This window comes from Apus apus, chromosome 1, assembly GCF_020740795.1.
Source record: "Apus apus isolate bApuApu2 chromosome 1, bApuApu2.pri.cur, whole genome shotgun sequence".
NCBI classification, from domain to species: Eukaryota; Metazoa; Chordata; class Aves; order Apodiformes; family Apodidae; genus Apus; species Apus apus.
In genome coordinates this window covers 133,501,560-133,525,708 of record NC_067282.1, presented here as the reverse complement: position 1 = coordinate 133,525,708, position 24,149 = coordinate 133,501,560, and the positions used below count along the sequence as shown (strand labels likewise).

The window sequence follows — 24,149 nt, the reverse complement described above, 5'->3', positions numbered from 1 at the left end:
TTTGAGATGATGTACCATAGCAGCAGCAAAGACTGTCAGGAAGGCTGAATTTGTACAACATTGCTTCAGTTCATTCCTGAAAGTTACCCAAAGGTAATTCACTGAAGCTATTGATAAATGAATAGTTATAAAAATATCCCAAGTTAGTTTTTTGGGTTATTTTTAAGACCTGTTAAATTATTTGAAGGCTTTTAACTGGATATAAAAGTGAACACTGAATTACAACTCAAGACATACTTTTAGAGATGAGTAGGTGATCCACAGCCAACCATAACTTTCTGAATATTTTATGAATGTTGCTGTGGAATGATGCACTGTACCTCTGTATCCAGCACAATCTTTTCTCCTTTTTTCTTCCACAAACAATGCAGAGAATACAGACTGAATGCTAAAATAATAACGAACTTAACTGAGGTTCCCCAGAATTTCACAGCACAGAGGAGTCTCATCTTTCCAGCTCCAGGTGAGGTGTTACCTCACCTCAGAAAAATCTAAACCCCTTAGTTTTTTAAGTACAATATGCTGGTTTCGTTTGCTGGGAAGTAAGATAATTTAGCAGTTTTGACTGCATTTTTATAAACTTTTCTAGACGCAATGCTACAGAAGTGCAGGTTGTTGTCCACTTAGTTTTAAAGCAACAGGAAACACCCACGTGCCAAGCATTTCTTAAGTATAAAAACCTAGCAAGTACCCTTTGTCCTCAACCTTACAGGCATATAGAGTTACATGTGAATTGTTACATTGGCAAAAAAAAAAAGAAAAAAGAAATCTTTTACTCATTTCAGTCCATGAAATAAATCAGTTGCAACATACCTCACATGTTTTAGTAATTCCTTTGCCTCAGGAGTTTAAAACCAAAGCCCCAACAGGCATTTTGAGAAGCAGAAACAACCTGTGGTATTTTCAATCTGCAGATCTGCAAATACAGTAGCAGTTAAATATTTTTTTTTAATGACTGCATCAGGTACATGCTTAAGATTATATATCACATCCCTGCTTTTCCTTTATGTTGGGCCTTAACTGCTTAATGGGGGTAGTTTTTGACTTTACAATGTTGTAACCAGTTTTCAGTAGTCACTTCACCTAGAAGTGCTCTCCTGTAGTTTTGTGGGCACTGGAGGATGTGCAGAAGGCTACACTCTTGTGATGCCTTTGAGACTCTCAAGAAATAACTGTGGTGACAGCACTGTCTTGCTTCCAGCCTTCTAATTCCATGTCTTGTGACCGTTACAGCTATCAGCAGGTTGTTCTGTGCAGCTCTTAGTTATAGTTTTCCCAAAGATGTAAATGTCAGTTCTGAAAACACTAGTGATGTGCATCTTGTTACTGTTTCTCATTCTGTTGTCTCTGGGCCTCTCAATTCCTGTGAGAACCAGCTAATTGCTCTATACTCTGCAGGCATGAACCCTCATTGTAACTTGCATTGTAGGGACTGTTTTGTGTCAAAATACTGTTTCTAATGTTCTTCAGTCCTAGATTAAATCTAGTTCTGAGTGGATGATGTTCTGTTTTTTTCCACTTTTGCTTAGCTACGTGAAAGGCTACTACTCTTTTGGACTCATGGAAACAAACCTTTTCGATCGTGCTGAGGAGCTTGCCCGTGAGGTAAAGGGCCTGTCACTGGTGCTAAAAGGTTGTGGAATTCTTAAACATGATCCTTGTCTGTGGATGGTGGTTTTGGAAATGCCATGGGCTGACTCACTCCACCATCCCAGTTGTTGTTAATAGAAGTAGCAAAGAGATAAAGCTCACCATGGGAATGCTCACAGAGTTTCAGAAGAGACTATGGAATTCCCTAGAAAGATTCCCACATTTATGCCATGCCATGGCAGTTTGTATTTCCTTCACTTGTTTATGAGCATGCCTTGTCAGATGGTGTCAGAACACCTGTAGAGAATGCATATATTCTCCCACTTGCTGTTTCCCCCATGTCTAATTGGCAGTTTACTCCCATTAAAGAGTGTTGGATGGTTTTGATGTAATCTGCTCTTGACAATCCATCCTGTTTGGGTTCCTCCTCCCTTTATTTGCAGATACTTGATTCCTTGTTTATTGGACAATTAACTCTGCAGTGTTTCTGGGGATCAGTATTGGCTGCCCTGTTTCCTTTTTATGAAGGTAGTAATTGTACATTACTTTCTCCAGCCCTCAAGATTATCCCTGCCCTTCAGGAGTCTCAGTTAATTTTTAATGTTTTTTTTTGCCAAACTTCTGTTACATCAAGTTGCTGAAAGTGACAACAAAGGCTAAATATTAACATTTATGAGGTTAATCACTAAACTCCCAAAAATGCCAAAAACCTTGTAGGAGTTGTTGGAGCAAGAAAGAGGAATTTGCTCAATACTCAGAGCTGGCCATGTTCTTAAAGAAGAAATTATTACTTGCAAGACACTATGTCACAGAACATACCGTGCCTGTACATGCAATTCTTTCATGGCTGATTGATGCATGTCTCTGTAATAAAATTAAAGCCTGCATTTTAAGTGTTTTACAGATGTTCACCTCTGTGCAGTAGAAGCTGGGAAGTGAAGTCAGCCAGTAAACATTGTCTTCCTTTTCTGTCCAAATCAAACTTCCTGACTGTGGTTAGTTGGAAAAGTACAGGATGTACTTAACATGCAGCGAGTAAAAAGTAGTCTCTTGTTTGTGTATATGCAGTGATAAATACTGTTACTTGCAAGTTTGTAAGCTTAATCATGTTTTCCTTTTTCTCACTCATAGGCTTTGGCCATAAATCAGACAGATGCTTGGTCTGTTCATACTATAGCTCACGTAAATGAAATGAAAGCAGAGGTGAAGAAAGGGCTGGAATTCATGAAGGAAACAGAAAGCAACTGGAAGGTAAACATTCTTGTAGCATCTCTGAATATTTAGCTCTTCTTTATCTTCTCCAGCCAAGTTATTGATTCCTTTGCATGCAATTTGTTTCTATGTGCAGACATCTTACAAGCAGTGCAAAGTTTATGTGTTAGAAGAAGCTATCACTTTTGTGCTGTTATATCCATGCTACCTTGGAAGCAAGAGGCAGGAAAAAATGACATATTAAGAGGGACACACAGTGTGGACCACTGCATGTTGTCGTTACTATGACTGCTGAGAATACAAAAATGGCAGATATGTCAGTAGGTTGGAGTTTGCACAAAATCTGTCCTCAGACGCTTCCTTACTTTAGCTAGGAATATTGTAATGAATACTGCTTTTCAACAAGTATGTGGTTTGTACACACACACCCCCCCTTGCCCCAGTTTCTTTTTCCTGGCAAAGCTGATTAGGTATTTTACTTCTGATAAAGACATGGCCATTGCAGACATGTGAAACATCACTGTCATTTAGTGATACGTGATTTATATATATATATGATTTTTTGAGTGGTTTATAAAAGTGACCAGTAACATTTTCACAAGCTTTTTGCTTACACTGAAATGAGTACTGAAAGTCAGTTGAGGAACGTGGCTAAACCTCTTCACAGGAACCTAAGATGGTGTGTCAAATGACACAGTCTAATCAAACGTCTTAGAAGAGGCAAAACATTTGTTTGCTTCTGGATGGTGAAAGTTTTAAAGGTCAACTGTAAAGAAAAGCAAAATTATGTTCTTGTTTCTTTTCTACTGTTTTGAAGTTACTTTATATATCCAACAAATTTGAGTATCTCTTAGAGTCTGTCATATGGTCCTTTGCTGGAAGTGAAGCTCAATTTTGATTTGTTTTGGGACAGCATGTGTTTTCCCAGTGATTAAGTGTGTCATATTCAGAGCAGAAGGCAGTGACGTTTAAATTTGTTAAAACCTCTAAGAGTCTGTTTTAGAATCATCTGAACTGACCATTCCACCTCAGCCAGTGAGGAGGGATGGCTAGAAGGGCTGTTTATTTTGTTTTCTTTTTTTTTAAGTTAAGCATTCAGATACCAAGCTTGGAAGTGCAGGCAGAAAACCCTTGCTTCAGGTTCCTATCTGTCATTTCTCAGAAAGCATCTTGTCCTTCGATACATCATTTTTAATGGAACAGTGATGCAGGGGACTGGTAGTTTGGGTGATGCCTTAAAAACCCCCAGTCACTGACTCTTGGATCCATTTTGAACTCTTTTTTAAAATAGTTGCATGCCTATGTCATTTATACTGTTTATCCAAATAAAATGCGGTAATAAAGTGCAAGAGCAGGAAGTAGAGTTATCTGATGTACCTTCATGCATTACATGCAAGCACATAAAAAAAGCAGGTCTCTCTAAGGGCCTTAATAAAATTGCTTGTATTTTGACTGATGATTTGAAATTTTTACATTTTATTTAACAACCAGGATCATCTATCTACTGCCACAGCATTTGGGCTCCTGTTGCTTTTAGTTAATCTTTCTCCTTCCAAGTAAGAGTGGCAAAGATTTGGTTCAAGTTCTCTTTACAGAGTATTTGTTTGTTTGTTTGTTTCTCAACCCCACCCCAAAAAAGCAGATACCATTTGTTTTATATGTATATTTATGCAAAAAATCAAAAGGGACAAATCACCTTACCAGAAGACACCTCTCTGCTGTTTATTATTCAATGGGAATGTTTTTATCTTGTGAGTTCTTGGACTGAGTTCCCACAGCCTTCTTTTATTTATTTATTTACTTTAGCAAGCTGGGAACCTACTTCTTTAGCAATTTAATCTCACTCAGAACTCAAAATCAGCAGCAGAAAAAGGGTTTTGTTTTAGTCAGTGAGGTAGTCCCATATTCTTGTTTGTATGACATTTGGAATGGTAGTATGGTATCAAAGTTGATATCATCCGGTCTATGCCAAACACTTGACTTCAGTTGCTCAGGTTTGGTTTATGATTTACTATTAAAAGAAGTAAAAGTTACCAGAACATTTTATCTTAGCACCATAAAGCTCTGACATTCAAGGGGAACCCTTGTGCTTCCTGAAAGTGTTACAGTTGTCACCATGAAAATGAAGATGTTTTTTCCACTTGTGACAACATTAACTGCAGCAGTGGGAGGAGAGGGATGAACCTTTCTGGTATTTTAATATTCACCAAGGGATAATGAGATTATATTCCTGTTTGTTTATTCTCAGTGCACTCACAAAAGTGAACTGCAATGACATTGTCTTCAAGTGCAGGCTAGGGGAGACCATTTGAAGTTCTGGTGCCAGCCAAAAAAGACAGTGCAAAGTTGATACAGTCCAGCAAATATTTATCTCATCTGATGAACTGCCAGTGTATTTGGTATCTAGTGCAGCTTCTGTAGTCCATAGTAAAATGTATTTTTAAGAAGTGATTCCTCTCTGAGCTGGATGTCCAGACAGGTGGGATGAATGGCCCTCATAAGGTGGATATCTTTCTATGTATCCAGGTTACTTCTGATAAGATGCCTACATTTTAGATAAGACAAATCTTACTTTTCTTATAGATGTATTTTTTCCTAAGGGGCGGGGAAAGGCATCCCATTGAAATCCTTCTCTGGAAGGAGGGAAACCTTGGTTTTGAGGTTGAGTAGCTGCAAGGAGCAAACATATCAAATGAGAAGGTATCCTGGCCAGCTGGTTTAAAGTTCTTGACTCTGCTGTCTCATTAAGTACTCAATTCTGCTGAAGAAGGAAGCAGAAATCTGATTAGATATGTTTAAGTTATTTTGTAAATAATATTTTTTCTTCTTTTTTTTTTTTTTTTTTTTTTTTTTCTTTCCAGAACAGTGATATGCTTTCTTGCCATAATTACTGGCACTGGGCTTTATACTTTATTGAAAAGGTATGAGATATTTTAATATAGGTGTTTCATGGTCTTTCATTTAATGCTATTTTAAAAGCAGACATAATATTTATAGATTTTTTTCAGCTATTTTTAAACGGATATATTTATAAAATAGCACAATGTTATTTTTACAAGCTAGTCCTTTATTACAATTATTTTGAGAAGTTTTAATTTCATGGGTCAAAATTCCAAGGTCTTTGTTAGAATGTTGAAAAATTGTCGTGAGATTACAGCACCTCTGAAGATCAAATAGTCTCACTAATTACACTTGGCACAGCTATTTGATAGAAAGATGAAATTGGATCCAATACTAATTTGCTGGCCCAAAATTTCCTGACTATAAGAAAGAGTCAGTCAGCTTTAAATCTGGTTGCCAAAGTTGTTAATTATTAATATTACTAATTAATATTATTGAAACACTTCAAAAATTATTTTAATTTTACCCAACCTGTCAGGCTGCAGTGCAGAATTTCCTTGGACTTAATAATGCTTTAGCAGTTGTGGGGTTCAGTTCAGCAGGGAGACAAAACGTGGCATCATTGAGAAGGCTGTGTTCTTGAAAACAGAGCAACTCACTTGTGTTCAGTATCATTAACACAGAAGGAGCATAATTCTCAGTAGGAGTCTAGTGGCTTGTTTATTTTGCCACCTTCTTTCTTTACAACTTTTTTGTAGCCTGCTTAAAATGTGTAACTTACACTAGTAATGGTACCTATTATTAAATGAAAACTAGACATACTGAATATTTGGCCTAATAAATCCTGCTTTATCTTAGGCTTCATTCTTTCTTTCAATGCTTCAAGGTTTCTTCAGTTTGTTTGGCTAAAGTCACGAGGCACTTGTGAAGCAATATTATGACATCTGTTAGTTGCTATTTGCTTACTACCAGTTACCTTTGATTGCTTTATCTGAATGTTAATTGTGGTGTCCTTGTTTGCTTTTACAGGGTGAATATGAGGCTGCCTTGACAATTTATGACAATCATGTGAGTAGGGGCCTTTTTTTCTTTACTGAGAGCGTGCTTAAGACCTTGATACATCTTCTTCCCTCTGTATCAGATTGAAACTTAGCACAGTGTGCCATGTATGTGTGGATATGCATATTATTTACGTGTGTTGTTAGTTTTTTAGGGAGACTGTTTTTAACTTGTAAAATGCCCAAAAGAATTACGTGTTACACAGTTGAAGTGTTTCTTACACTTGTGCTTGAAAAAGCTACAGTGGCACTGTTGGTACTGTTTTCCTTTCTGTCGCTGTCTCTATCGTGCTGTATAGGTCTAAAAGCTTATGAATAAAAGCTTTTTAAAAGGATGTAATTTTGCTATCAGTTCAACTTACTTTTATGAAGAACTGATTTTGCTGATTTTGCTGCTGAATCAATAGAAACATGTCCTTTTATCCCTAGTGAAATTATTACAGTTCTTGACTGGATTTCGAAACAATTTTCATCAATCAGCAATATCCAATTAGACAGGATAATATATCTTTGTAAGGTTTATAAATATAATGCAAGCATTTAAGAAAGCTGCTGGACAAACTCCTATCTACTAACCTTGGAAAGGTTAAGTAACATTTATGGCACTAATTTGGAAGGAAGTCAAATACCTTGGTGACTCCATGCTTACTGAGTTTAACTTAATAACAGGAAAAACAGCACAAGTGAAGCAATGTAAGCATTTGTCATTGTAAAGTGCTGTATTCAAGAAAGCTGGAGTTAGGTGTATTGCAAAACAGGTATATTTTTTAATTAATAAAAAGATAAAATTAATTCTGTAGTGTGAAAATAAGTTGGATTATCTGAGTAAGTTCCCACTAGCACATCAGTTGGGCAGCTTATGAATACCTGTGATTACAGATCGCTCCCCGGTGTCAGTCGAGTGGAAGCATGCTGGATATAGTAGATAACTGTTCAATGCTCTACAGGCTTCATCTGGAAGGTAGGATATCCACCTGCTATTCTTTTCTAAACTGTAAGGGGAACAGTTTTTGCCTTTCATGCTGGAGAAGTATTTAAAGATACACAGCAAGCTTGGTCAGTCTCATGGAAGAAATTGGCTGCAGAGGAAAATTCTGCTCTTGAGAAAAGCATCAGTGTGAAATTCTTAATAATGTGCATAAAATTCATTCTTCCCAATAACTTTTTTTTTTCCCCTCCCCATACCAGTCTGATATGTCCTTCAGCTCTAGCTAGCATGTTTCTTTTTTGACAAATTAATTCTGTTGTCCCTGGAGATCTGAGGCTGGACAATCAAGAACATGAAGCCTCTAAAAAGCTGCCAGAGCTTCCTTGAAGTGAATTTCAAGTTAGATACTTAACTTTCTCTTTTGATACCAATCGAAATAGCTAGTACATGTATATCAGCTTCTGACTTTTGCATGCTCTCCTAAGTAAGTGGCATTTCTCCTGAACTTTTTGAAGCTAGTGTTGGTAGACTAGAGTTCATGAACAAGTGAAATTGTTGTTTTTACAGTATTCTGTTGAAACACTAGCAATGTATTTGGTTTGTTTATGAAATCCAGCTTACCACTGTATAATTTGATTGCTATAGGTGGTGTTTTGTGAACATTACCTTCAAGACATGAGTGATCTCATAATGAAGACAGAACCTCACATAGTGCAATTTAGAATATTGGTTATAAATTACAGACAGTCAGTAACCTCTTGCCCAGATATGCCAGGCTGCAGCTGAGCATTACTCAATACATTTTGCCACATCAGCAAAATGTCTTCTTGAATTTACTAGGAAGGCTGTTTATTCTGGGTGACTGAAAATATATTGCAAAGTCACGCTTTTGCATGTGGTATTTCTGTTGAGAAAATATTTTTTACTCTTAGGTGTAAAGATTGGAGACAGGTGGAATGAGGTTCTCAAGCTTACAAAGAAGCACACCAAAGATCACATTCTTCTGTTCAATGATGTGCACATCTTGATGTCCTCACTTGGAGCCAAAGACCACAAAATGACTGATGAGCTTTTAACAACTCTTCAGGAACTTGCCAAGTAAGCAAGTTACTTACAATACTGTCATTCAATAAATATTTTGTCCTCCCAACTTCAGAGTGATAATGTCTCTGGCCTGCCAAAGCACTACAGCTTGCTGTCCTCTGGTTTAGCATGTCCTTGCAACTTATCTGGTTTTAGTAGGCCAATCTCCAGTTGGGCCATCCCAATAATTAGTTATTTTTTGAGTTAATGTCTAGAGGGACTTCTGATCTTGTTGAACAGAAATGCTTGAGGTTATGGACATGAACTGAAGACTTGCTGTGTATTTTCCTTTCAGTGGGTTCACCCTAAGCTATGCATACACTAGATAGAGTATTTCACCTGAATATTGTAGTAAGGGCATTCTCCAATATATGTCAGTTATCTGTGATTGTTCTTTCTTGCTCTGGTTTAAAAGGCTCTTTAATAATAGAGCATTAGTAGGTAGTGATATTCTGATAGCCATAGATTGATGTGTTGTGAAGTAGTGCTGCAGGAAACTGAACATAAAGTTCTGCTGCAGTAATTCTTATTTGAATATTAGTCTTATTTGTCTAAAGTAGGAAATTGCAAATATATTTTATAGAAATATATGCAAGCTTATATAAAATATATGAAACTGCAAATACACACCCCTTCAGGGAAACTTTAATGAACATATGCTCCTTACCCTTTCACCCAGTGCTTCTTTTTGCCTATGGCTTCAGCCTTTTGTAGTAATACAGCTGAACCTATTTAGGTGTAGTTTGAAGTATTATAAAAATGAAATGTATTATTTCAGAAAAAAGACTGAGATAAAGGGATTATCTCAACGATAGGCTTAACGGGTTAATATGTATGTATCACGAATATGTATTAGCTAAGTGATACCCAAGATGCATTTTGCATTTGTTAAAAAAGCAGTCATAAAACTTGGCACAAACAACAGTCATTCTTGGCTTTTCATTACTGTTTTTCCCTTAGGCTTTGCACTTTAAAGTGCAAAGAATTTTTTTAAAAAGTATTCCATGGCGCTCTCTGGTGGTTGGTATCACATGCTTATTTTCATGGATGGCAGCATTAGTTAATGCAGAGGGTGTATTGGTTGTTCTTCATGGAAAGATACTACAGGCCAGTTACAAAAGAAGAAGAAAAATAATTTTCCATCTCTACATCTTCTCAGAGAGCAGGAACAAAGGTTTAAATGAATAACTGCTTTGTCATCTTCATCGTTAACTATCTCAAGCTACTTATGTAAACTTATGTATCTGTTGTGCATTTATAACTTTGCAGGATGCCATATTTTCTTTAAGGAATGATAAACACAGAGGGCAGCACTGCATACTGGGAAGTCAGCATTCACCTAGTGGAAAAAAAATGGGAGGTGTGTGATACTGAGGAAGGAGAGCACAGACTCTGTGTTTGGTAAATTTAAGGTACTAGTCTGGGAGTAGGACCCCCAGCTGTTGTTGCAAGATCTAATTGGAAAGTTTATCAAAAAATCCATTCCAAACAACAGATGGAACTTATGGCATTAAACTGTGCTTTGTATTCTCAAGAATAATTTCTATTGCTTGGGATAGAGAATGTTCTTCTCCTCCTGTTGCCAGCCAACCTTTTGGCACAGAAATGGCACTGCCAAGACCTGATCACAGTCAGGTCCTTCTGTAGCAGCTGAAAACCACACTTCACATGGTGCAATGCAGGAATTGCCTGTAGACCAAAGAGCTACAGTGTGGTTATTTGTATTTTTACCTTTGTTTTTTTTAAGTAGTGACAAGGATGCCTACTGGAATGCATACTTTCTTCCACGGCAAATTCTCATGCTATATGCCTCTTCCACTTTTAGATGGGTTAGGATACAAGCACTAAAACAGAAGGATAAAAAAAAAACAACTTAAGAGCTAGCTAAAATCCATTGCTGTTTGTGGGCAGTCTGTCAGGGGTAGGGTGAGAGGGCAGACTTGGAGAGCTGTGACTTGGAGAGCTGTTGCTGGGAATGCAGTTCGTGTTTCAAGGACCGTCGGGCACTGTGCTGCACAGCGAGCTGGTTTCCAAGATTATTATTTGGAACTGTTTGCAAGGGACTGATAGCCACTTTTGGCAGAGATGAGGACAGTCAGAGAACTAGCAGCAGGATGTTCTGGTGAGGTCATCAGAAGAGAAATGTGCACTTTTCTCACTTTTTCTAGCCAAAAAGTATTTCTTGCAGAGGCAGGAGGTGTTGCGCTTTACCTGATGGATATATTGAGAAGAATGAAAAATTATTATTATGGAGTGACAAAAAGGTGAAAGTAACATAACCACACCAAAATATAGTATCTAAATAAAGTACCTGAAATGTACTAGGGGGTGGTAAAAGAAGATTCTGTCAGGAGGCAGTGACAGACTGGCACCGAAATATGCGTATTTATAATTTGACTTTTGGGAGTTAACCACTTTCTCCTTCTACAGAGCACCTGGTGAAGACCATGAGCTTTCCCTGGCTCCTAGCTTGGGGTTGCCACTGTGCCAGGCTTTTGTGGAGTTTGAAAATGGAAATTGTGATAAAGCTGTAGACCTGCTGTACCCAATCCGTTATCAACTCATCCAAATGGGAGGCAGTAACGCTCAGGTAAAGGAGATCAATAAAAGGCTTTTTGACGTGACTTCTCTTTCATTAGCCTCCATTAAGCACTTCATTATTAACACCAGTTCATTCTTAGAAAGTGAAAAGCTAAACTGTGCTTGTGACTGAACCCTGCTTGCAAACACGTATTAGCAGTGCTAGCTCTTTATTTTTTCTTGTTGATATGTTTCCTTCCTCAGTTGTTTTAATAATTTGGTAAACAAGACATTGTAACCAGCAGTACTTTATAACTTACTTATTACTTTGTGTTTTTTCTGACTTCTTTTTTCAGAGAGATGTTTTCAGCCAGTTACTAATTCATGCTGCTCTAAATTCTAAGTCACAAGCCAAACAAAACCTTGCAAGGTGAGTATTTTTCATGATAAATATTTGTGAAAGTAGGTCTGTTACTAAAAGTAAGTAGTGAATATGCTCAGACCACTTAATTAAGGCTACAATTACGCATCAGCATTTATGTTCAATGTAGCAACATTTAACTCAGATAAAAAGTAAATTAGCTTCCAGTTCCAAAAGTGTACACTCTTATGGTCTGGGTGAATGATCTGTATTTGCTCAAGGGCAGTTGATTTTCAAATGGTTCTAACTTAAAATGTGGCCTTGGTTCTAGCTTAAAATGTGACCTTCTGCCTGTTCATCAGTGTACTTGGGGGACTGCTCAACTTCTGTGAGCTGCTGAAAATCAAATCTATCCTAATGATGACTTCTGCTTTACTGGGAAGTAAGGTTTCCAGAGCCTGATCTGTGACATTGCCGTAGTACAAATCACATGAGCCTTGTTTGGTAGAAATTGTAGATGTTGCTTATTCACCCATTTTGAATTCCGTTGAAATGTGCTGATTGTGTCTGCCTGTGCAGTTAAAAGAATGGATCTCTGGGACGGTGGATCCATGGGCCTTGTCTGCTCCCCTCCTGAGGTCCCTTTTAAATATATAAAAATTAGATAAAATATCAGAGTTATTCTTTTTTGCATTCTGATCTCTGGGTGCTCATTTTCAGTCTCTGTCAGCGCTGAAAAGAACGGTCTTCTGCCTAAACTTAGTGCCAAGGCCAAATAAGGGAAATCTGCACCTCAGGAACAGGTCCTTAGGTGCTGTTTTCCTCCTCTCACAAGGATGCTGCTAGTGATCTTAGGGGAAAACTAGTGTTGTACTCATGACCTTCTTCCCATTTCTCTCCTACCTCTCCTCCTTTCTTAGGTGCCTCCTGAGAGAACGTGATGTGGTGAGACCAAATTCACCAATGACGGAGCGACTCATGAGGAAGGCAGCAGCTGTTCATTCACTGGCATAAGCCTTCCTTCTGTGCTTCCCTCTGAGTACCTTACGAGTTAAAAGTCTGACCACAGTTTCCTTAAAATAAGTAGAAAGTTGTTGCATTTCAGGAGGCTGTATCTTAGGTGATTCCACAAGGAAGTAGGAAGATGAACTGCTGATAATCACAGCTTTCTGAAGCATCTCGGGACACCGATTTTCTGGTATCTTTTCCTGAAAGCTCCCTCTGAGCCTGATGATGTACAGCACTGTCACAGGGCCTGGATTTCTGTCATTCATTGGCCCCATTTGCAAGAGCCAGTACAGGCATAAAGTCAATTCCATATCAAGCCTCCAGCCCAATCAGGCATGAATCAGACCCTGGCATTACAGATCTGTCTGCATTCAGGATCTCTCTCCAGCTGCATGTTTTTACACTTCTACTCAAAAAATGTTACCCTTTTTCCCTTCAGTATAGCACCTCAGAGCTTTCTGAATTACTAGGTGAATGGAACCAGACAAGCTGGCCACAACTGTTCTAATATGGGTGCTCCCTTTGTACTTTTAAATCTTTCAGAAAAAAAGGAAAAGCCTGGATTTCAGTTAAAACAGTACTGCCTCTGAATGGGAGTTTGAACTGGTCTCTTTGTGCTTACCTCAGGTTTTGGAAAGTCAGGCCTTACTACCATCTCAATACCACGAGTCCCTTCCTGTAGTAGAGTTTAAAACTGATGTTAAAGCACACACTTTATAGAGGCATCTCAGAACTGGTAAAGACTGGAAGGGCACTCCTCCGTAGGAAGAGAGCTAAGGAACTGAGACAAAGCTTCATCATGCCACAAGTGATGTGACAAGCTTTGGTGCTGCAAATGAGGCACAATATGAGCCATGTATCTCTGGACCCCTGCAGCATAGCAGCTGTTTTGCAGCATTAACCCAGAAATTCCTAAATAAGGGGAAAAGGGTATTTCAAATCAAAACTGAATTAATGCCTCCTTATGATTCCTGAATAGAAATGCCACACTCTTCAATTGCCCGAGCTCTGGCTTTGGTATCACATCTGTGAGCTCTCCTGGACAAACACATACCTGCCCCTCCTTCCTGTCACACTCAGGCACTTCTCCATGTCCCAGAGCAGCCCCATCCCACATACAGTTTCTTTTTGACCTAAAGAAGCACTTTCATGGCTGGCCCTGCATTGCTCCTGGAGTTCTTGCCTGGAGGAGTAAGATGTGCCTTGCTGCTACCCTTCTTCCCCCAGCCCTCATGTGAGGTAAAAAAAAGGTATTTTTAAATGAATGATAATTTGTGAAAGTAGGTCAGGGTGTTGCATCCTCACCTGCAGCCTTTTCAATCTTGTGGACAGTTGTACTTCCCTGTTCTTAAGCTTCATCATTGCTTTATCTTTCCAATCATGGCTAAAGTTATACTAGATTTTTACTGTTATTTTTTTAATTAGTGCATTGCAAGCAATTACTTAGGTAGCTTTTTACTCAAGGAATGTAACAAATCTTAGGGAACAAAAGCCTGAGAAATCTGCTGGCTGTTCACAAAGTGTGTAGTGTGTGTGATCCATTGCTACACAAATTTAAGAATGACATAAGTAGTACTTTTTATATATTGTGATTGAGAATTTTACCTGCTTTACATCAATAAATTCAAAGATGTGCTCAGCTGAGCAGTGAGCGTATGACTTCTTTGCACATTTGGGTGGAGTTTTCAAATGGGTTGTTCAGCTTAGTTCATGAAGCTGTAACGGTGTGTGCTGTCTGCTTCCATGAATGTGACTAGAAGCTTTTTCATTCAACTAATACTACACATTTTGCCTATAAGTGAGAACTTCCGGGTTTCTGCCTTCAACTTAATTTTATCTAAAATACTCAAACCACCTTGTCTTGTTTCACTATGCTATGCTGAATAATTTTACCATTATGGAAAGTAACTAACAAGCAGATAGCTCAGTGGGAAGAACAAGAGAACAGAAAGAACTTGACCAAGGACTCTGCTGACTGCTAAAAGCTTACCTTTTTGTAGCTGCTCAGTCACTAGGGGTGAAAAAACTTCACAATTACTTCCATAATTCTGTCAGTGATGATGAAAACAGGCTTGGTTTGGTCTTACCTTGAAAGCTGGCTTGTTGCAGCAAGACCTGGAACGGTACCAGTGGCTACAGAGGTGCCACACAAGGCACCGCGCCTTTCCTCTCGCACACGGTTCCTGGTGCCAGGCTCAAAGGGCAGAGGGAGATAGGGAGACTGATCTTTTTTTTTCTTCATACTCCAACCTCCTGCGTTCAGAATATGTTTTTTTTTCTAGCTTTCTTCCCTCTCTGGCTCAGTTACCTAGAGTCCAGTCCTTCCCTTCCCCAGGGCAGCCCTCATCTGCAGTCCCAACACTGCCACTGGTTAAACAGGCAATATCCAGTGCACCAGAGCTGTACCCCACCTGGCAGCATTTCCTGCCACACCTGTGGAAGCACTCTTGAAAAATGTGAAGCACAGCACTGGAGTACCTGTATTTTCCCTTGTCCTTCCTCTACATTTTTGTGATTTGGACTGATTTCAAGTGTCACCATCTCACTGGCATTCTCCATATACTTGCCTGTCTTACAGCTTACAGGGGCGGGGGAAATGCAGCCGGGTGCCTCACAGGTGCTTAGCTCAGATTCTTTGTAAGTCACTTCTCTAGATAACAAAAAAAGTACAACCTTAGAATAAGTCAGTACCTGACTACTGCATATTAAAACCAGTAGGTCTGCTCTTCACCTTGCTCTTTTCCCATTTGTTTTAGGACTTGAACAGCTGCTCAGAGCAGCTGTTTAAATACATGGAATCCAACCAAACTAGCACAGCACTGAAGGGTATCTGAGGAAGTTCATTTACAGAAACATTCTCCATGAATCAGACTGTGTTCCATCCTTCATAGTTAGCTAAGCACCCACACTAAAATGCACAACTACATCCATGCAGTTCCCTGGCCCAGAAACAGATGAAGACATGCCTGAAGTGCTTAGCTCACTGTGTCTGCTGATTCTGCCACAAGTTCTTCCATGGAGACAAAACCGCACACTAGCAAGCAAAAAAGGAAATCTAAACATTTTATTTGCAAATATATGGCAAAATTCAAGGATTCAGGAACTCCACAGGCAAACAAAAGTGAGAGAGACTTTTAGAAGTAGTAAAATCTTCCACTTTTAATGCATTGCTGATGTTTCATTTAGTTCTAAGACAGTAATTTTAATCAGATTTCGTAGTTTTAAATATTTTCTTGTGCTTTGGGTAACTTGCAAACTTTGAGTAGTACATGAGATTGACAGGTTTGTAACAAAGATGCAAATAACTGGGAGGCTACTGGTGTTGCTGTAAAGCTTGTCTGAAAGGAGAAATCACTTCTGCTCTGTCCTCAGCAAGTTTCCCTCTTAACAGCTAGACTGCCTGAGTAAGACATCATTGTACAGAGGGTCTTCAGTTCGGTTAACTTACAAATTCCTTATTAAAACTCACTACAGTTTCTATATTTTTAAGACAATAAAAAGCAAGTAATAATAAAAGGCTTAACCCCTGTTACTAGGGTCGTACATCACTGACAGTCCAGGGAAGCAGTATCCAGGATCACCCACAAACACCCCGAAACACAAACTACACCTGTCAGCGAGTTCCCAGCGAGTTGCCCAACACAACAGTGGCAACAAAACACGTAAATGAAGTGTCTTAGGACAGCAGTTCTACCACTGGCCTTGAGAGAGCCTAACTGGTCCCTTCCAGGCATGGCATATTTCTGGAACAGCGAAAATTAATGTATGCAAATAGGACAGAAAATAGCAGTGCTTCTCAAGATGTTTCTCCTGCCCTATAGCATTTGCTAAACAAACGTTCATATTGAGAAAAATCAGTGGCCACGTTCAGCTGAAAGCCTGGTTGGCTGTGACACAGCCTTTATGTACCTGTGGCATCAGTTGTAGCCAAACCACCGAGTTTTAGTACCTGCTTATTCATAGGTTGTGATCTGCACAATTTCACTTGTGCTCTGTTTCTGTATAGGTCTCAAAGCAAGCTACTGCAGATGTGCAAAAAGAATTTGATCCAACTCCAGCAATTTTCTGATCTGAACAGCAACTGCCATCATAAAGCGGAAACTTTTCCGCTTGACAACTTACAACGTGGATTTAAAATAAGCTTTGTGAACTGGTTTTGTTTTACCACTTTAAACTTGAAGCTAGTATCAGCACTAATAAACAGCACTTGAGAAACTGTCAAGTCATTCTTACGTACAGTGACTTGTTTAAAATTGTGATAGACAAGAGGATCAAGAACAGCCATATTCTGTACTGAAAAGAATCTTTGACTAATAAAAATAGTAGAGTTTGCCTAAAAACTACTGGACTGTTAATTTTCCTCTTAACTGAATTGTTTGTAAAGAGAAGTCCTCTCTGTTTCTAAGAAAATGCAATTACAATCACAATTTACAATTACCCAAAGTTGCAACATGCTTTCCCATCCCATGACTGATTTTTCTGCTGTGGGTATGCAAAAGTCTATGCTACACCTACGAGAGGAAGAGGAGAAAACAAGGCAATTAGTCTCAACAAATGCAACATCTGACTTGCCAGCCCTCCTCGATACAGAAAGTCTTTGGATTAACATTCCAAAGGACTGTATTTGAAAAAAAGAGGTTGCCAGGTGTGAGAACACCTGCAAAACAGAAAAGATAAACAGCTGTGATCTCTCTAAGACACAATACATTTCTTTTCCTCCTTCTTCTCCTCCTTCTTCTTCTCCTCCTTCTTCTCCTCCTTCTTCTCCTCCTTCTTTTCCTCCTTCTTCTCCTCCTTCTTCTCCTCCTTCTTCTCCTCCTTATTATACTCTATTGTATACTCTGGGTAAATCTGATTTTTTTCAAAGACAACAAAAACGGAGGGACTAAACTCATTGTCCACACAGCTGTCATAAAACTGATGCTTGTCACCAGACTTCATTGGGGGGCGAACATAGGCTGTGTTGCCTTTAACATACTCTCCAACCAACACACGAGCCACGAACATGGTGTTTGTTTTCCCTGCAGGCTGGCAGTATGCATGGGAGTAGGAAGCATCTCTAGCAAAGTAACTTCCTAGAAAATGATAGGAAAACATGGTTATGAGGAATTGGTACCAAGTGACAGCAGTACACTGACAGACCTAAAGTGGCACAGAGAAGCACTGAGCAGCCCCTCGTTCCTCAGGAGGTTTTGACCCAACTTTCAGGTCTGCTTTTACTCAGTTTACATAATACCAAGGACATTTTTTACAAGAGAAAGGGCTGCACCACATAATTTCCATTCAGAATTTGCTATTTTAGGAATAATTTTTAAAAGACCAAAACTTACAAAACCACTAGAGGTATGTGTGTTATGATGAGAGGGATAGGCAAGAAAACCTGAGGACCTTCCACATTTGTACAGAAGGAATGCACACCCTTCTTGCTCCTTGCCATGAAGACTAGTGGCCATTTCTCTAGCAAGTTCAAGTTATGACCTGGAGCCTTCTAAAGATCTCACCTACAGCAACAGAGGATTTTTCAAATTCCTACATTAACACCTGGTGAAAAGATGTACCCCCACACAACGCAAATCTTTGTCTTCTCCAGACAGAGGAAGACCATAATACCAATTCTTACTTCTTTTTTCACCCTATAGTTACAGAATTCAAAACTTAAGACTTCTCTGATACTACAGCAAGCAGACAGCTAGCAGAGAGAGTCACTTCCTACCTACCAGTTCCGTAATTAGCTCCATTGCTTCCACAAATTCTCCAGTCAAAGTTGTGAATGCAGATGGTTTCTATGAAGGAAATGTTGGTTCCAAAGAACAGGAGCCTTTCAGTTACTTCCTTCCCTCCATTTTGCCTTTTCATCTGCTCCTTTTGCCTAACAGAAAAATGCAGGAGAGGAGAGTGTGAGCCATGGAAGGAACATATATAACCTACAGGTAAATGTCAGCTGGATGAGATTTCCAGCCTGCCTTCTCCTCCCTTAGCTTGGAAGATGAGACAGGCTAGCAGTACAATGAACAATTACAAGATGAGCAATATACTGATACCACTGCCCAGCAATTCTAGATAATTCTGGCTTTCTTCAGTTAATTTAAGTAAGCATTGACAGAATTACCATCTTCACTGTACCAACCTTCTGCTCCTCTGTTGGGTCCTACTAGCTTGGCTTTTGTGTCTTCTGTCCCTTCCCACCCCCAGACTCCCTGGGGAGTGGAGGCTGTGCTAAGTGGAGACCCTCCATGCTCCAGCAGTGGGTAGGAGCTAGAGGCAGCTTGTTCTTCATTCTGCTAGTGAACTCAAGCTGCCACATACCCTGAGCTCCTGCCCCTCAGGGAGATCAGTGCAGCTGAGGAGACAGAGCCAGGACAGAAACTGAGCCCTCTTTCACCACTGAAAACCTTACTTTTAGGCCAGAGTCTGACTGTGCTATGACCAGTATCAAAAGAGGAATTGATGGAAGGCTCTACTAGTGTCTCCCATCACTTTTTTTCACAGCATCCAGACATCTCACAGGTTTTCAGAAACTGTTGAAGCAGACAGAACAGTAATATTCTTCAGGAATGGACCATCTACAAAGTAAACAACAGAGCCAAGAAGAGGGGAGAATCCTTCCAACTTGTAAACTGTGTAAATGAAAAGTTAAGAGCAATGGAATTATATTTGCTCACTGAGAACTTGGCAGTACTAAACTCTGCCTGCTTAGCTTCATTATCTCATTGGAGGAGAGTAACAAGAAAAAGTATGCACTATTACATGCTTGGAAGTGTCTCAAGTTTTGTTAGATGAAAAGGTTTTATGAAATTATTAGCTGATAAACTCCTGTGTTCAGTCACTTCACAGGTGAAAATACTTAACAGAGCAGTATTTTTCCTCTCTGCCAGGATTCCATACAGTCCTTGAATACTTCTGCTAAGTACCTGTGCTTTTGTTTTTAAACTAGACAGCAGTTCTATGCAACAGTTTAATCTGCTACCAAAATAACTTGAACATGTTTTTTTTATTGTCACTAGCACCAGTTCAAATCTGTTGGTACCTTGCTTGGCATAAGTACATGAAGTTCAGTATCATGGATGCAGATGTTGGAAACCAGAAAGGATCTCTGGAACTCAGAGATCATTAAGCTAAAACACAAGGATTCTTTCTCAGTGAATCCTTATTTCATTGCACAAGGGTATTCAAACTCTTGAAGAAACCTTAAACAGACAGAAGGTGAGTGCAGCAGGCAGTTACTGTTCAATCCCTGAGGCAATATGCTATTCCACATCACTGTGGGTATCCTCATCCCAATTTTGTGTCCGTTGTGTCTTTCCATCCTTACCCCTCCCCTCATCTTCCAAAGAGTCTTCTAAAAGGGAACCTCTATCCCCAGAAGCATGGCATTCTCTGAAGGCCTTAGACACTTTATCTCACTCCTGAAACTGCCCCTAAGATGGAAATATCACCTGTGCTTTTAACATGACTGGTAACATCTTTCCTTTCCTAAGAAGAAGGTACAGGAGACCAGCTCTGGGAGACTCCCTCCCCTTAAGGATGAGAAAACAAGTACTAACCACTGAAACACTTTCCAGAGGGATGGATTCTGAATCCTCTGTATTTTAAGGACATTGTAGCTTCTCATAGTCTGAAGAAACAGCTGCTTTATTTTGTTGTATTCATACGTTGTATTACTGATCACCACTGCCTATAAAATATAAACCAAAGCAAAAGAAGACATGAGGCTTCAGTTAAATTGTGACATGCAGAAGCCTAATTACAGCAGATATACTTTCAGGAAGGTCCCCAAACTACACGTATGAAGGTTAATTTAATGCTTTAGATTGTGACTACGTGAATATTTAGGACACTCAACATATAAATCAGTATGTCACTCCTATTTGCAAAGACACCTCAACCCTTCAGGAACAATGCTAAAAGCAAAAGAATCAATTAAATGTTTATAATCTCCAAGTAAGAACTGACACTTGTAACTTTCCATGTCAACGAAAAAGTAATTTCAAGAAGAAAACCTGACTGATTATTCCACATAAAATTAGTTTTATAAATAAAGCTGATTAAGAACAAAAGATGTTAGATAACATTTGTAACCAGACATATAAGGGAGCTTCACCTATTAAAGATGAAACAAACAAAATGCATATAACCTCTCGACATCATAACTCCTTAACTTCTCAAAGTTAAAACTTGGGAAGTTGCACTTAAGTATAGATTTAAGAAAAAAAGGCTACACTTCTAAACATAAGAAAACAATTACGATTCTAAGAGGAAGGTTACACTAAATATCTGCTTATGCAAATACATCTCCTCCTTTCCTAAAGGATACAGTGTGCTTATCCACACTTTTGGTATTTGAAAGTACACCAATGAATGTGCACTCTTCCCAAAGAAAAGGCAAAACATAATTAAAACATGATTCAAGGTCTTCTGCTTGCTCATGTCATGCGTAGGCTTTCCATTTTTTCTCCAAAATAATCTGTGTCTTTAATCTCCCAAACATTTCTCTTCTACAAACTTGACTGAAAATGCTTAATGCTGGCAGACTGATGTCACTTGGTAATACTTTCCATTTTACCACTGCCTAAGCCAAGTGGAGACTGGAGATGGCTTAGAGTGAAATGCCCAATTACCCCACCTATCAAAAGTTACTTTTTCAGCAGGAATGCTGTGGTCAGCCTAGAAGGTAATATGAAATCAACATCTTAACCTATCAAGCAAAAGCTCCACATTTTAGAAGGCTGAGTTTAGAGAGGAGAGAAAATAGGACTTATATTTCACAGCTGCATATAAATAGTGTTTTTCTGGAGACCATGACCAGTTTGTTCACAAAGCACTTACTGACAAAGAGGCCTATCACAGTAAGGTCTTCTAAGGACTGAGAATGAAGTCAGCTGCACAAGGAATAATTATTTATTTGAATTTATTTAAAAGCTTTTACAAGGTTGAATGACATTTCCCATGTCTTAGTACAAGGGTACTTTCCAAAGCTTCTTTTACAACACAACACATAAACCAATTTGAGTATTTATTATCTCCGTGCTCTGTGACACCACAGCTCCAGTTGCTCACCACCTACAACATAAAATTTACGTCGCTACATTTCACTACTACATCTTTTATCTATACATAAACAGTTCTTATCTAGACTATGAATGTGCTTTTGCTGTCTTGCATCTTTTACTGAGGAACCGTAACCTTTCTGCGTAAAACAGAGGGTCAGCAACACAATACAAGGCCTAATCCTGTAAGAAAGGTACTTCAATTATTTTATCATGTGACGGCCTCCAAGCAACAAAGCCAGTTCTCTTTAGCATGAAAGCTTCATGGGATTGCCCTTCTTTCCCCCCAGGATGCTTCCCCTGCTAATAAAGGGTAAAACCACATTGCTATTGCAGGTCAATACTTCATGACAACATGATTTTTTTTTTAGCTTTTTTCATCTTCAGACCAAAAAAAGAATATCCTAGAGAGCATGAGCATTTGCTAACCCACTACCAAGCAGTGGTGTTGCTGAGGCAGAGAAAGAATCACTGCCCTGGCAGTAATTTCTAAGAACAGTACTCTGTGATATCAAACCTCGACCTCTGGTTAACGTAGGCTTTGGAAGCAGCCTTGTTTGTCTTCGTGACAAGTGGCCCACCTAGAATGAGTGACTATGAAGTACACAAATAGACTCTTCACATTGCATCAGCTCCCATTCCTGGTACAGCACAGCAACCTTGGGCATGCATGACAGGATTCAGCAACTCAGCAGTTTCACAAAGACCTGATATAAAACCACACATACCTTGCACACATTTCTCAGTCATACTTTAAAGATACAATTTAAAATCCGGCATGAAGTTCCAAGACAATATTGATTATTATTTTTGTCCTTTCAAAGGTTTACCAACTACTAATTCCACTTAATCTGTTAAACAAAGACAGAAGAAATTCACACTGCATTTCCAATTGGCATTACCAATTTCCATTGTGCATTTCACATACTCTACTTGCTATAAAACTAAGCTTCTAAATGACTTACAGATTAAGACACTGCAACACTAAAAAAGATAAGCAAGGTTACCAAAACACAGAGCTGCTCTTTTTAAGCAAAGATTACTTTCTCCCTATCTCAGAGAGGTGTTCCTTTTTAAAATGGATCATTTCCAGCGCAGCAAATTTTGCCAGGATTATTTGTCAATGTCTGAAGAGAAGGGAACTCGTCAAGTCGCAACTGTCAGATGTTATGATGGTCATCACATGCATGCAGAATCCCAGCCAGTCCCAATATTACCTACTGCAAAAAAACAAGCTTAAGGTCCCACACAAATATTGAACGTAGCCCAGGCTTTCACTTTTGGCACCAACAGGTACTGTGGGCTTTGTCACAGTTTAGATTCAGAATTAACTTTTCCATTCCTATGAAAGGCACTTGGTTTACAAGTTAAGAGATGGTTTTCTTAGGTGCCAACTCAGCAAGCAAACAGAGCTCTGGGAAACAAGATGATCCTTCCGTTTCATGCATCCCCACAAGCACCACCAGCAATACCGTGGATCTGCACATTGCATTCCAAAGCCTCTCACACCTCAGTAACCCCAGAACCACCCCAAAAAATGGACTCAACTCAAATTCAGACTGAAATTTTCAGAGTAAATAAGAGAAGTTAAGTGCATACAACTCGGAGACCTAAAAGGAACTGATCCATATGTCTTCCTGGAATTCTTTTGAAAAATTCAAGCTTATGTTAATCAATTAAGCTGCTGAAAAGCCGAGGGAAGAGCTGATTATCTGTATCTTTTGTTATTCTGTCAGAGCTCAAAATATCACAGGCCCTAATCTTTGAAAGGCCTGGCTGCCAGATTTCCACACAAACTCTGTGTTAGTTCGTTCAGCAGGTGCTGGACACTTTTACTGACACAATCTACAATCTTGAAAAATTAGGCGGTTTTGCCAATTGTGAAAAACATATATTTGAAGAGTGCTAACGTACAGAGCAGTTGACTTAAATTTTACCCATTGATTTTTCATCAGAACTGTATTTAGATAAATTTTCTATATGCACACATGGCCAGATACGGGCATTCCACTGAGGAAGGCATAATCCAACACAAGAGTCAAGGTAAAATGAAACATTCAGCACAAAGCAGAACAGCAGAAATCAGACCATGAAAGCTAAAATATATGATCTTTCTGGGTCTCATGCACTGCCAATGTAACTACACTAGGGAAAATAAAATACGAAAAGAGTGAGAATAGCAACAGAGTTCTCCATCAACCTCTGGTTTCCTTCTGGAAATGAGATGTTACTTCTGTCCTGTCCCTACCCATCAAGGTAGCCGTGCCAATACAACATGGTCAGCATCATACAAGATTTTGTGATGTAGTTGACAAGGAAAACCTCTTATGCTCCACATTATGTCCCTACATATCTTAATCAGGCTCAAAATCACTACAGAAAAGGACAAGTGCAACACTGAAAAGCCTTTTTTTTAGCATATTGTAGTACTTCCACAGTCTGTGTTGCTCTTCCAGGAGGACTGCTTCTCAATACCACTAGCACTAGTAATTTAAAAAATA

The 24,149-nt window shown here is 39.1% G+C and overlaps 2 protein-coding genes across 5 annotated transcripts in view; one reads left to right on the top strand and one right to left on the bottom strand.

Moving 5' to 3' along the window:
* Positions 1 to 14,240, top strand: part of TTC38 (tetratricopeptide repeat domain 38) — a 30,370-nt gene extending 16,130 nt beyond the window's left edge. For 3 of the 4 annotated variants that reach the window (XM_051608482.1, XM_051608478.1, XM_051608481.1), the window contains exons 6-14: positions 1,530 to 1,605; positions 2,722 to 2,841; positions 5,664 to 5,723; positions 6,673 to 6,711; positions 7,581 to 7,662; positions 8,562 to 8,727; positions 11,143 to 11,302; positions 11,589 to 11,662; positions 12,514 to 14,240. In XM_051608482.1, coding sequence (XP_051464442.1) covers positions 1,530 to 1,605; positions 2,722 to 2,841; positions 5,664 to 5,723; positions 6,673 to 6,711; positions 7,581 to 7,662; positions 8,562 to 8,727; positions 11,143 to 11,302; positions 11,589 to 11,662; positions 12,514 to 12,607 — 871 coding nt within the window. In that variant the 3' untranslated portion in view covers positions 12,608 to 14,240. The remainder of the gene's footprint in view (positions 1 to 1,529; positions 1,606 to 2,721; positions 2,842 to 5,663; positions 5,724 to 6,672; positions 6,712 to 7,580; positions 7,663 to 8,561; positions 8,728 to 11,142; positions 11,303 to 11,588; positions 11,663 to 12,513) is intronic. The other variant, XM_051608479.1, reaches the window with a different exon arrangement.
* A 1,407-nt stretch (positions 14,241 to 15,647) lies between these two features.
* The window catches only part of LOC127380061 (zinc finger CCCH-type antiviral protein 1-like), a 40,545-nt gene continuing 32,043 nt past the window's right edge, over positions 15,648 to 24,149 (bottom strand). The window contains exons 12-14 of the mRNA XM_051608477.1: positions 20,146 to 20,276; positions 18,319 to 18,470; positions 15,648 to 17,676 (exon numbers count right to left, since the gene is read on the bottom strand). Coding sequence (XP_051464437.1) covers positions 17,294 to 17,676; positions 18,319 to 18,470; positions 20,146 to 20,276 — 666 coding nt within the window. The 3' untranslated portion in view covers positions 15,648 to 17,293. The remainder of the gene's footprint in view (positions 17,677 to 18,318; positions 18,471 to 20,145; positions 20,277 to 24,149) is intronic.